General features: G+C 44.8%; 1 protein-coding gene across 4 annotated transcripts in view; it reads right to left on the reverse strand.

Moving 5' to 3' along the window:
* LOC139545798 (semaphorin-6A-like) overlaps positions 1–13736 on the reverse strand; it is a 93707-nt gene that overhangs the window by 32062 nt on the left and 47909 nt on the right. For all 4 annotated transcript variants that reach the window (XM_071353980.1, XM_071353979.1, XM_071353982.1 and 1 more), the window contains exons 4-8: positions 12965–13025; positions 12277–12339; positions 11691–11792; positions 8832–8922; positions 416–535 (exon numbers count right to left, since the gene is read on the reverse strand). In XM_071353980.1, the coding sequence (XP_071210081.1) occupies positions 416–535; positions 8832–8922; positions 11691–11792; positions 12277–12339; positions 12965–13025 (437 nt within the window). The remainder of the gene's footprint in view (positions 1–415; positions 536–8831; positions 8923–11690; positions 11793–12276; positions 12340–12964; positions 13026–13736) is intronic.

Genomic DNA, 13736 nt, shown 5'->3' on the forward strand with positions numbered 1-13736 from the left:
AGGCATATCATCACAAAACAGATCAGACACCCCATTTTACACCCAATACCTAAAGTATCAATCACAGTGTGCAGTGAGGCACAGCCCAGGCACAGCACAGGGAGTAGCTCAATCCATCATCTCTATTTAGGGGGCTATTTACATGTTGGGGGGAATGAGGGATCTCCCCATTCAGTTTGGACAACCTGGTCATGTTCTTTTCGTTTCCAGGGGCAGCCAATTTCCTGAGTACATAACTGCTATGGGACTGGTTGTGAGAGTGACAGCATCAAATAAAGTGTGTTGCAATAGCAAATCATCCATCAAATCACCCCCCTTTCACTCTAACTCTGATTTGTTTTCCAACCCGTCATTCATTGTCCATGTTATCACCTCTTTCAACCCTCAGGTCTATATATCCGATGGCTCTCCTCACCTTTGAGACACTTGGAGTCATGTTTGACAGTGCGCAAAGTTGGGCTATCTCCAAGGCTACGATAAATGACTGCATCAATCGCTAGGAAATCTGTTACTGTTGCGGAGTAGAGCTTTCCATCTGGAGGGAGAAGAGAGAGGGAGAGGGATAAGAAGTCAACCGCCATACCAGTCATGGGCCAAACACACAAACAAACACTCAAAGATGCTGATGTTGATCACTGGATGCACGAACATGTAGAGAAACCAAGACGAGAGAAATGGATACACAGAAACCTCAGGCTCATTGACAGAAAACAAACAGACACATGCTCCTCGATGCATTATCCGCAGCGAGGATGAACTCAGCTCCTCAGGTTCAAATGGATGGCTGCATTGGAAACTTTAACTACATAATTGAACAACATGGTCTCAGAGCAGTGGTGGAAAAAGTACCCAATTGCCATACTAAGTAAAAGTATAGATACCTTAATAGAAAGTTACTCAAGTAAAAGTAAAAGTCACCCAGTAAAATACTACTTGAGTAAAAGTCTAAAAGTATTTGGTTCTAAATATATTTAAGTATCAAAAGTAAATGTAATTGCTAAAATATACTTAAGTATCAAACATAAAAGTATAAATCATTTCAAATTCCTTCTATTACGCAAAGCAGGTGGCATCATTTTCTTGTTTTAAAAATGTATGGATAGTCAGGGGCACACTCCAACACTCAGACATCATTTACAAAAGATGCATTTGTGTTCAGAAGGCATATTAAGATGGCGCCGGAGAAGAAGGCTGACATTTTACGCGTCCCCAACCAATTGTTTTTTGTTTGTTTCCTTGCATTGTTAATACTTATTTTTTTACTTATTTTGTACATAATGTTGGAGCTACCGTCTCTTATGACCGAAAATAACTTCTGGACATCAGGACTGCGATTACTCACCACAGACTGGCAGAAACCTTTTTTTCATTTAACGAGTCTGACGAGCCCGACGAGAATGATATACTGCTCTCCCGGGAACAGGCCCTGATCCCCGTGATTTGCGTGAAGAGAAGGCAGAGAAAAAGGGGCCAAAGGTCGGGCTGCCTTCTGAGAATTTGTAAGCGATCGAATTAACCCCCACTTTCTTCCATTCTGCTAGCAAACGTGCAATCTTTGGAAAATAAAATAGATGACCTATGCGGAAGATTAAACTACCAACGGGACATTCAAAACTGTAAACACTATCAACATACTGGTTATACGCTGTACCGGCAGGATAGAACAGTGGCGTCTGGTGAAGATAAGGGGCGGCGAACTATGTATTTTTGTAAATAACAGCTGGTGCATGATATTTAAGGAGGTGTTGAGCTATTGCTCGCCTGAGGTAGAGTATCTCATGATAAGCTGTAGACCACACTGTCTACCTAGAAAGTTTTCATCTGTATTTTTCGTAGCTGTTTACATACCACCACAGACTAAGGCTGGCACTAAGACTGCATTGCATGATTTGTATTCCGCCTTAAGCAAACAAGAACACGCTCACCCAGAGGTGGTGCTCCTATTAGCCGGGGACTTTAATGCAGGGAAACTTAAATCCGTTTTACCAAATTTCTATCAGCATGTTAAATGTGCAACCAGAGGGGAAAAAACTCTGGACCACCTATACTCCACACACAGAGACGCATACAAAGCTCTCCCTCGCCCTCCATTTGGCAAATCTGACCATAATTCTATCCTCCTGATTCCTGCTTACAAGCAAACATTAAAGCAGGAAGCACCAGTGACAATAAAAGAGTGGTCAGATGAAGCAGATGCTAAGCTACAGGACTGTTTTGCAAGAACAGACTGGAGTATGTTCCGGGATTCCTCCGATGGCATTGAGGAGTACACCACATCAGTCATTGGCTTCATCAATAAGTGTATCGATGATGTTGTCCCCAAAATGACCGTACGTACATAACCCAACCAGAAGCCATGGATTACAGGCAACATCCTCACTGAGCTAACGGCTAGAGCTGCCGCTTTCAAGGAGCGGGACTCTAACCCGGACGCTTATAAGAAATCCCGCTATGCTCTCCGACGAACCATCAAACAGGCAAAGCATCAATACAGGACTAAGATCGAATCGTACTACAACCGATCTCACGCTCGTCGGATGTGGCAGGGTTTGCAAACCATTACAGGCTACAAAGGGAAGCACAGCCGAGAGCTGCCAGATGAGCTAAACTACTTCTATGCTCGCTTCGAGGCAAATAACACTGAACCATGCATGAGAGCACCAGCTGTTCTGGAAGACTGTGTGATCACGCTCTGCGCAGCCGATGTGAGTAAGACCTTTAAACATGTCAACATTCACAAGGCCGCAGACTGATTACTAAGGCGTGTACTGCGAGCATGCGCTGACCAACTGGAAAGTGTCTTCACTGACATTTTCCACCTCTCCCTATCTGAGTCTGTAATTCCAACATGTTTTAAGCAGACCACCATAGTCCTTGTGCCCAAAAACACTAAGGTAACCTGCCTAAATGACTACCAACCTGTAGCACTCACGTCTGTAGCCATGAAGTGCTTTGAAAGGCTAATCATAGCTCACATCAATACCATTATACCAGAAACCCTAGACCACTCCAATTTGCATGTCCCCCCAACAGATCCACAGAGGATGCAATCTCAATTGCACTCCACACTGCCCTTTCCCACCTGGACAGAAGGAACACCTATGTGAGAATGCTATTCATTGACTACAGCTCAGCGTTCAACACCATAGTGCCGTCAAAGCTCATCAATAAGCTATGGACCCTGAGACTAAACACCTCCCTTTGCAACTTGATCCTGGACTTCCAGACGGGCCGCCCTCAGGTGGTAAGGGTAGGTAACAACACCTCCGCCACATTGATCCTCAACACAGGGGCCCCTCAGGGGTTCATGCTCATTCCCCTCCTGTACTCCCTGTTCACTCATCACTGCACGGCCAGGCACAACTCCAACACCATCATTAAGTTTGCTAATGACACAACGGTGGTAGGCCTGATCACCGACAACGATGAGACAGCCTATAAGGGAGGAGGTCAGAAACCTGGCCGTGTGGTGTCAGGACAACAACCTCTCCCTCAAAGTGATTAAGACAAAGGAGATGATTGTGGACTACAGGAAAAAGAGGACCGAGCACGCCACCATTCTCATCGTTGGGGCTGTAGTGGAGCAGGACGAGAGCTTCAAGTTCCTTGGTGTCCACATCACCAACAAACTAACATGGTCCAAGCACACCAAGACAGTCGTGAAGAGGGCACGACAAGACCTATTCCCCCTCAGGAAACTGAAAAGATTTGACATGGGTCCTCAGATCCTCAAAAGGTTCTACAGCTGCACCATCGAGAGCATCCTGACTGGTTGCATCACTGCCTGGTATGGCAACTGCTCGGCCTCCGACCGCAAGGCACTATAGAGGGTAGTGCGAACGGCCCAGTACATCACTGGGGCCAAGCTTCCTGCCATCCAGGACCTCTATACCAGTCGGTGTCAGAGGAAAAATCATGGGCATTAATATGGAGTTGATCCCGCCATTGCTGCTATAACAACCTCCACTCTTCTGGGAAGGGTTTCCACTAGATGTTGGAACATTGCTTTAGCCACAAGGGCATTAGTGAGGTCGGGCACTGATCTTGGGTGATTAGGCCTGGCTCGCAATTGGCATTCCAATTCGTTACAAAGGTGTTCAATGGGGGTTAGGTCAGGGCTCTGTGCAGGCCAGTCAAGTTCTGCCACACCGATCTCGACAAACCATTTCTGTATGGACCTCACTTTCTGATGGGGGCGTTGTCATGCTGAAAACAGGAAAGGGCCTTCCCCAAACTGTTGCCCCAAAGTTGGAAGCACAAAATCGTCTAGAATGTCACTGTATGCTGTAGTGTTAAGATTCCCTTCACTGGAACAAAGTGGCCTAGCCCAAACCATGAAAAACAGCCCCAGACCTTTATTCCTCCACCACCAAACTTTACAGTTGGCACTATGCATTGAGGAAGGTAGCATTATCCTGGCATCCGCCAAACCCAGATTCCTCCGTTGGACTAACAGATGGTGAAGCGAGATTCATCACTCCAGAGAGCACATTTCCACTGCTCCAGAGTCCAATGGCGGACACCACTCCAGACGACGCTTGTCATTGCGCATGGTGATCTTAGGCTTGTGTGTGGCCATGGAAACCCATTTCATGAAGCTCCCAACGAAAAGTTGTTGTGCTGACGTTGCTTCCAGAGGCAGTTTGGAACTCTGTAATGAGTGTTGCAACCGAGGACAGACGACACATTCTGTGACTTTGTGTGGCTTACCACTTCGCGGCTCCTAGACGTTTCCACTTCACAATAGCAGCACTTACAGTTGACCGGGGCAACTCTAGCAGGGCATACATTTGACGAACTGACTTGTTGGAAAGGTGGCAGCACATGACGGTGCCATCACTCTTCAGTGAGGCCATTCTTCTGCCAATGTTTGTCTATGGAGATTGCATGGCTGAGTGCTCGATTTTATACACCTGTCAGCAACGAGTGTGGCCGAAATAGCCGAATCCACTAATTTGAATGGGTTTCCACATACTTTTGTAAACTCAGCAAAAAAAGAAATGTCCCTTTTTCAGGACCCTGTCTTTCAAAGATAATTCGTAAAAATCCAAATAACTTTACAGATCTTCATTGTAAAGTGTTTAAACACTGTTTCCCATGCTTCTTCAATGAATCATAAACAATTAATGAACATGCACCTGTGGAACGGTCGTTAAGATACTAACAGCTTACAGACGGTAGACAATTAAGGTCACAGTTATGAAAACTTAGGACACCAAAGAGGCCTTTCTACTGACTCTGAAAAACACCAAAATAAAGATGCCCAGAGTCCCTGTTCATCTGCGTGAACGTGCCTTAGGCATGCTGTAAGGAGGCATGAGGACTACAGATGTGGCCATGGCAATAAATTGCTATGTCCGTACTGTGAGACGCCTAAGACAGAACTACAGGGAGACATGATGGACAGCTGATCATCCTCGCAGTGGCAGACCAAGTGTAACAACACCTGCACAGGATTGGTACATCCAAACATCACACCTGCGGGACATGTACAGGATGGCAACAACAACTGCCCGAGTTACACCAGGAATGCACAGTCCCTCCATCAGTGCTCAGACTGTCCGCAATAGGCTGAGAGAGGCTGGACTGAGAGCTTGTAGGCCTGTTGTAAGGCAGGTCCTCACCAGACATCACCGGCAACAACGTCACTTATGGGCACAAACCCACTGTCGCTGGACCAGACAGTACTGGCAAAAAGTGCTCTTCACTGACGAGTTGTGGTTTTGTCTCACCAGAGGCGATGATCGGACTCGCGTTTATCGTTGAAGGCATAAGTGTTACACTGAGGCCTGTACTCTGGAGTGGGATCGATTTGGAGGAGGGGTCTGGGGCGGTGTGTCACAGCATCATCGGACTGAGCTTGTTGTCATTGCAGGCAATCTCAACTCTGTGTGTTACAGGGAAGACATCCTCCGCCCTCATGTGGTACCCTTCCTGCAGGCTCATCCTGACCTGACTCTCAAGCATGACAATGCCACCAGCCATACTGCTCGTTCTGTGAGTGATTTCCTCCAATACAGGAATGTCAGTGTTCTGACATGGCCAGCGAAGAGCCCGGATCTCAATCCCATTGAGCACGTCTGGGACCTGTTGGATCGGAGGGTGAGGGCTTGGGACAATGCCAAGAGTGGGGTAACATCTCACAGCAAGAACTGGCAAATCTGGTGCATTTCATGAGGAGGAGATGCACTGCAGTATTAATGCAGCTGGTGGCCACACCAGATACTGACTGTTACTTTTGTTTTTGACCCCCCCTTTGTTCAGGGACACATTATTCAATTTGTGTTAGTCACATGTCTGTGGAACTTGTTCAGTTTATGTCTCAGCTGTTGAATCTTGTTATGTTCATACAAATATTTACACATGTTAAGTTTGCTGAAAATAAACGCAGTTAACAGTGAGAGGACGTTTCTTTTTTTGCTGAGTTTATATACAGTATAATGTATAATACGACTTGTAATTCGTAACATTTCAAAATGAGTGATGGACATCCACAAATTAATACATACCACAAAACGTAACATATCATACTAAATGGAGGGTCTTGGATTTACATACAGAATAATATGAAATGCCCTGAGACCAGGTTGAATTGAACAAAAACCTCATAAATCGGTTCACAGCGAATATCAATGGGAATGAATCACTAACAACTCCTCGGTTGGAGGAGTTGTAACCCACCAACGATAATCTGACTCATTTGGGGTTTCGTCTTTTTGATTCATTTTTAATCCCCACATTCGGGAGAAGATTCAATTTTGGGGGGGTGCAAAACCACTTATATACTTATATTGCCCACAATCTACATCTGCCAAGAGAAAGAGTCTTCCCAGAAACACGGAACAAATGTGGCCCAGAGTTCAACAATTTGTTCAACAGCATGTAACAGACTGCCACTTATTCCTGACATACTGTACTGTTAGTATATTGATATCAAAATGGGCCACAAAGTATTAAATGCACGATAGTATACCTAATGCAAACTTGCATTAAAATAGAGAAAGATTCTCCTATCTAGCTAATGTTTAACGACTAAGAGTAAAGGAACATTTGCATAATACATTTAAGTAATTACTGTGAGCCATATTGATACATTGTAAATAAATACACATTCTTGACATAGCATTCATACAAGTGGTTTAATTTGTCTTAGTATTGGATAGAATATGAAGAACTTTAATGTCCCCGAGAGGAAAGTTGTCTTAGACACACAGTACTGCTCAGTGGAGGCTCCTCAGAGGAGGATGGGGAGGACCATCCTCCTCAGTGAATTTCATAACATTTTTAATTGCTAAACATTTAAAAAGTTCTCCTTTTTAGCTAAACCTATACTGAATATAATCATGTCACCAAATAATTTATAGCCGGAGGACAGCTAGCTTCCGTCCTCCTCTGGGTACATTGACTTCAATACAAAACCTAAGAGGCTCATGGTTCTCACTCCCTTCCATATATTTACACAGTAATAATGACAACTTCCAGAGGACGTCCTCCAACCTATCAGAGCTATTTCAGTATGAACTGACATGTTGTCCACCCAATCAAAGGATCAGAGAATTAATCTAGTACTGAAAGCATAAGCTACAGCTAGCTAGCACTGCAGTCTATAAAATATGGTGAGTAGTTGACTCAAAGAGAGAAAGACAATATTTGAACAGTTTTTAACAAATTAATATCTTCCAAAATGAAGGAGAAGCAAGAGAGAAATAGAGAGATTGTCATTTTTTTTCAGTTTCACTTACTTAGCTAGCAAATGCAGCTAGCTAGTTTAGCCTACTGAAACACCCTGCTCAAACAGAGGGATACTATGTTAGCTAGCTGGCTATGACTTTCCAACACAACACTGGAACTCTTCCAAGTCACGGTAAGCTTTTAGTCTCACTAATTTATTGCCACCGGGGCCCGCCAGTGTAACTGCTTACTGACTGTACATTGTAACGTTACTGCATGATTGTAGCAGGTTTACTAACGCATTAGTTCTATTAGCTATGCTGACTATGACGTTACTTTAGATAATATGGTGACAACGATGTAGGCTGTGTCTAGCGATTTGGCTTGGGAAGGTTTCCCCGCCTTGTCACACAAGCATGGCAAGGGAAGAGGTGAGCGAAGGGAAGGGAAGAGGTGAGCGGAGTATAGCGCATAGATGCAGCAAGGAATACAACGTGGCTGCTATCAAAGTAAACTGTGTTTACGCGTGATCAGATGTGTATTCATTCCACCGATTCTGTTGAAAAACGTTTCTTAAATGGAAGCAAATGGAACAAAATGGGGATAAACATACCTGAATTTGTCCAATAGAAACTCTTGTGAGCAACTCTTGGACTAATGATTACACCCTATATCAGCTAGATGCAGGCAAGAGTGTGCAAGGCGGCATTGAACGTCAATGTCTGTCCATGTGTCACTGTCTGTGAACTCAAATTTGTCTCTCGACCTGTGTGCATCTACGTTGTAAACTTTCATTCATAGGCTAAGTTGTAGCAACCTCATAATGGGTATAGAGAAAATTTGAGTATCATGTAGTAGCCTAAACCTATCGCTGTTACATTGAACTGGGTGAATGGAATATGAATGAAAGTCATCCAATATGCTGTAATAGAAATAAGGCCATGCTCATGAAAAAACAATCGTCCTCCCTCATATTAAACGGCACTGATCGCCTCTGGTACTGCTGTATACAAAATAAACACAGTACATTACACACTCAACATAATATATATATATTGCACTCATATTGATGTGGTAATACAAGCTTTAGGCTAAAGTGTACCCTATATTTTCCCAGGCCACATCCACATTCCAGTAACAAATTAGTTATGGTCTCTCACCCGCAAACAGGGCGATGTTAGAGTGTTTGGCATCGTATGGGCACCGCGCCATCCCACTGATCTCCTCCCCTAGATGTTCCATGGTGTCCATCTACAGTGGGGGAAGGGAAGAAGGTCAGAGGAAAATCCACCCAAAAGCTACCAGTCACCCCATCCCAACCCAACCCAACCCATCCAAACCCCAACCCAACCCTATCCTCATTGGAAAATGATGTTATTGTGCTAAATATGGTACCATATTTCACACAACATTGCAGCAGTAGTGGCAGTGGCTGAGTATCATATCCGGGTGAAAGGTCAGTTACCTCCCCCATGGGCGCCCGTGTCATCCCCAGCAGGCATGAGTCTTTCATACGGGGCATAGGCTGAGGTGAAAATCACTGTATGCTAACAAAGCTAACAAAGTTAGCATACTTTTGACAAAGACTGCAGCTTGCCAAGAAAGGCGAAGTGCTTACACTGCCCTTTTTGGTCTCTAAACAGGTCATTTTATTTTCTATTCCTGTCTCGGTGGAAACCGCTATCATCTGCCCACTAAAAAGGTCACACACACTCTCACTAAGTGCAGAAAACCCTGCCAGAGAAATAGATGAAGCTGTTTTGGCAGTGAAAATGACTCATGACCTTTTATTAAGACAACTAACACCAGCAGTGGATTTTTCTCTCGGCTATCAAGATATGAATAATTGTATAAACAGAGACCCTTTAAAGGATACACATTTTTTGAGACAGGAAATTGCAATTACATTTATTTTCTATCAAAGATATGGCGTAGCTAGTCTGAGGGCACTCATTTCAACTGTATCACTGTGGGTGTTGAGGCACTATGCTGTCACTGTGGGTGTTGAGGCACTATGCCTGAGTCTCTTGGACGGTCTGTTACTTGGACTGAGTTCTGCTGCAGCATTGGTGGAGGGAGGGAGGCCCCCCTTCTGCCTGTTTAATTTCACAGTGGCAATGACCTCTGTCTACTGTGGCCTTGGCTCTCTGTCAGTGATATATTCCTGCCATTTGAATAGGAGGAAGAGACTCCAAGGCAATTGGGAGATATATGAGGTCAATCCACTATGCTCCTGAAGACATTATTTTATTTTTCCATAAACAATTAGAAACATGGAAAGCTATACCTAACCTTGAGGATGTAAATTAATTCATTAACTCAATAATTAAGGCCAGATATGAAAATAATAATAGATAATAATAATAATAGAAATAGAAAAATAAGGACATCTCTAGCATGGCCTTCAGGTGGTTGCTTCCACAGTGGAAAGGGGCCTTGTAATTCGTTGCATGTCAATGTTGTTATCCTATAGGGTTTATCACTGCTATGGGAAATCATAGTGTGCACAATTTCAGTGCAATGACTCTCCCACTGAGACAGTCACACTCCATTTCTCTGCTGCCTGTCGGGCTAGGGCTGAGGCTGAGGCTTTACACCATGGCTGACCCATATCACCTGGGCCCTCTCAGGACTGTTCCCCTGCTCCGCCCGGCAACATGTGACGTAATGGACACCCATAGAATATCAGGCAGCTAGGGAGGGAGGCTTTATTACACAAAGCGAGCTGGGCCTTAGCTCAGGGGAGCGGCCCATGGCTGCCAAGGTGTCTGTCTGAGCGGCCCTCAGGAGTGTGTGGGGAGGGGGGGGGGGGGGCATGGGGTGTAGCTGCCGTCGACAGCCACATTTGTATAGCCTTCCCCCCTCCCCGTGGCTCTGATTAATGTGGGATGAGGTTGGCCCCGAAACAGAAGCTCTTTTCAGGCCTGTCAGGTCATCGAGATGGGGAGGCAAACTGTAGCCAAGGTGGATGCATGCGCACACATACTCTCTCCCCCTAAATCAAAACCAGGCTGAGCATTGATGAGTGGATGCACCTCAAAAGCCTGGAATCGGTCGGCTAGGAGAGCCTGCCAACGGCCTACAGCCAGCAGGCGGAGCCTGTTCATTTCACCTCTTCCCCATAACGTTTACACATTTTACAGCGCCACTCGTTAAGTGTTACTGTATGTCAGTGAGGATGTCAGCTTTCCGCAGACAATATACCACTAATAACAATTAAAACGGTCTGAAACGGGAGCAGAGGAACTGTAAAACTAACCATGCCTATAAAATGTGGACATAAATTCTGCATTCTCTAAAGAATGCTCAAGGGAGAACGCAAGCCTTTTCTGTGCTTCGTTGAAACCAAAAACCCAATGAAGCAAAGAGTCTTGTTCAGCGGTAAACATACCTCGCGATAAACAACAAATCCCCGATGTCTCTCAACAACACCTTCAAATCAAGTCTACTGTGGCACCAATTTATTTCCCAACATGCCAACAACAACTGCCTTCTAGAGATATCTTTCCTAAGGATGACATATAAGGGGAAAGGGGGATACCTAGTCAACTGAATGCATTCAACTGAAATGTGTCTTCCGCATTTAACCCAACCCCTCTGATTCAGAGAGGTGCGGGGGGCTGCCTTAATCAGATGGTGCTCCTCTCTAAAGAAGACAGGCTTAATAATTCTGCCAAAGCCAAAGCCAAAGCCAAAGCCAAATCTTGAAACTATTCCAAAAATGCCTTGACAACCGAGGTGGCTGCCTGTCTTGATTAGAGCATCATATTTCAATATAACTGCTATGCCTATATGTCAGCATAGGTTTACCTGCTTTTAAATCAAACATGACAAACTACACGTAGAAAAAGAGACAGATATGACCATGGGCTTTTGAAAGTAATCCATCAATGTCCATCTCTCCACACCTCTTCTCCTTTACGTCGTACCCATATTGGTGAAATACAGCACTGTGTTTGTAGCATATTCTTAAGAGGTGAAGTCAGAGCATGGGTAGTAGTGCGCAATGCGAGCTGTACCTTGTACGTTCTACAGGAGGGGTTGAAAGCATTTGTTCCGCACACAAACAAGGTGTCATCGTTTTGCTGCAGGAGGACCTTGATGAAATTGTGACATTCATCCTTGGGGAGAAAAAGGGAAAAAAATGTTAATTGTGACTGATCCATTCTTGTGCTGAATAGAAACTAGAGCGAAACGACATTGACAGCTACGTTCAAAGCAATGAATGATGGCGACTGACTAGTTTATGTTCCTGGAATGCTATTAACTGTACAGTGTATTATTTGATGAGAATGTCAAATGCACGGAAAACAAAAACATGCACAATAACATGAATTACACAATAAAGGAAATGGGTGGATTTGTCCATGCCATAATAAAAAAAGAACAGGTAAATATTCATTTCACGATAGAGTATTCATATAGAAGCATTTGAGACAGCAAGGCATTCTGAGATGACATAAGTAGGTTTAAATGAATATGCACATGCATTTTCCTGGTAAGGTCCCATGGTCAAGAAAACCTCCTGGCCCTAGTTATTATTATGTATTATGTGACATTCAGTACATTGTGGAGAGGGAGAATAAGTAGATCAGTAGTCTGTACCTTGTGCTTCCCCTTCATGCGGCAGGTGTCCACATCTGCCTGTCTGGACTTCCATGTCAGTTTCTGTGGAGAGTAAATTGATGGGGAATCAATTGAGATCTCTGCTTAGTTACCGTGGTCATCATTCCTCAAGAGAGCCAGAGCCCGGCCCGGAGCACCAGGCAGTCACCTCGCACGATTGGCTGCACACTGCTTGTGCCCTGTGGGTCCTCTCAAGGCTGCTCTGAAGCCAGCGAGCTGCCATTCCACGGCAGAGTAGCCTCTACTACAGCTACAGTACAGTGTTAGTGTTTGGAGCCTGGCCACTGATTAAAGACTACTGCTAAACAGGCTCTCAATGATCAATCTCTCTGTCTCAGTCTCTTTGAGACAGAGAGATTCTGGCTTGCTCTTATTATTTGCCCCAACTAGGTGGATCACACAGACACTGAGGAGACACTGAGGTTGGAGGTTGGGGGTTGTCAGGTTTCTCTCTTGGCCCCGTCCCGCTGACCAGCAATGACGCATGTGGGTTGGTGCCTGATAGGATAACGTGCTTAGTGGGGTCACGGCGTTGCAGTGTCTCACGCCAGACAAGCCGCTGGAGAGGGACTGGACAGGACGGTCCGCCAGGTAATTAGGCGAGTGTTTCGGTACGGTCACCCGGAGGACGGCGCAGAACAACATGTCTACCAAAAAAAAGACTCACCTTGCTGAAAAAGATCTCCTCGGAGTTGGCGGTGTCTGTATCCAGCGTGTATATGTGATCCCTGAAAGAGAGGAAATAAGACAGGCACTCAACAACAACAATTCAACCATTTCTCCACCAGTAAATCTTAAACGGTTCATATTTGTCTAAACTTTGTTCAAACTGAGGGAAAAAATAACAATATACAAAGGGGCTGTCAGACAGAAGCAGTCACCAAAAGTTTACAGTGCTGCTGCCGCCCAGACAAAAGCCTCTTTGTTCATGGGAAAGGTTTGGGGGGGGGGGGGGGTTGCCAAGTCACTCTGTGCTGTTCAGGTCAATTAAGCATTATGTTCAGCCATAGGAAATCTATACTAACACTCATTAAAGCGCAGACAAGACCTATGCGTTTCACTGGTAATACATACTTTCCTACCCCCATATGGAACACATAAACTCAGGAGTTAACTACCTTTCTGCCAGACTGTGTTTACTGACCGTGAAGAAAGGCTCTGAGAGTGATTGACAGGCCTGTTTGGCGGAGGGAAAGGTGACGCTGTAACCACTTTTGAGATTCATTTTTTTGAGACGACTGTGTGAATGTAGTTTTAATCAAAGTCTGTAACAGACGTTGTCTGACTTGGGCTTTAATTATGACTCCCAACCTGCACAGACGTTTGCTGGAGTCTGGAGGAACAGCAATTCTGAAATGAATCCACTTATATGAGTTTCCTGGGACTCCGGCATCTCCTAGAGCAGTGGTTCCCAAATTTTTTATAGCCCCTTCAACCTC

Source organism: Salvelinus alpinus, chromosome 19 (genome assembly GCF_045679555.1).
Source record: "Salvelinus alpinus chromosome 19, SLU_Salpinus.1, whole genome shotgun sequence".
Lineage (NCBI taxonomy): Eukaryota > Metazoa > Chordata > Actinopteri > Salmoniformes > Salmonidae > Salvelinus > Salvelinus alpinus.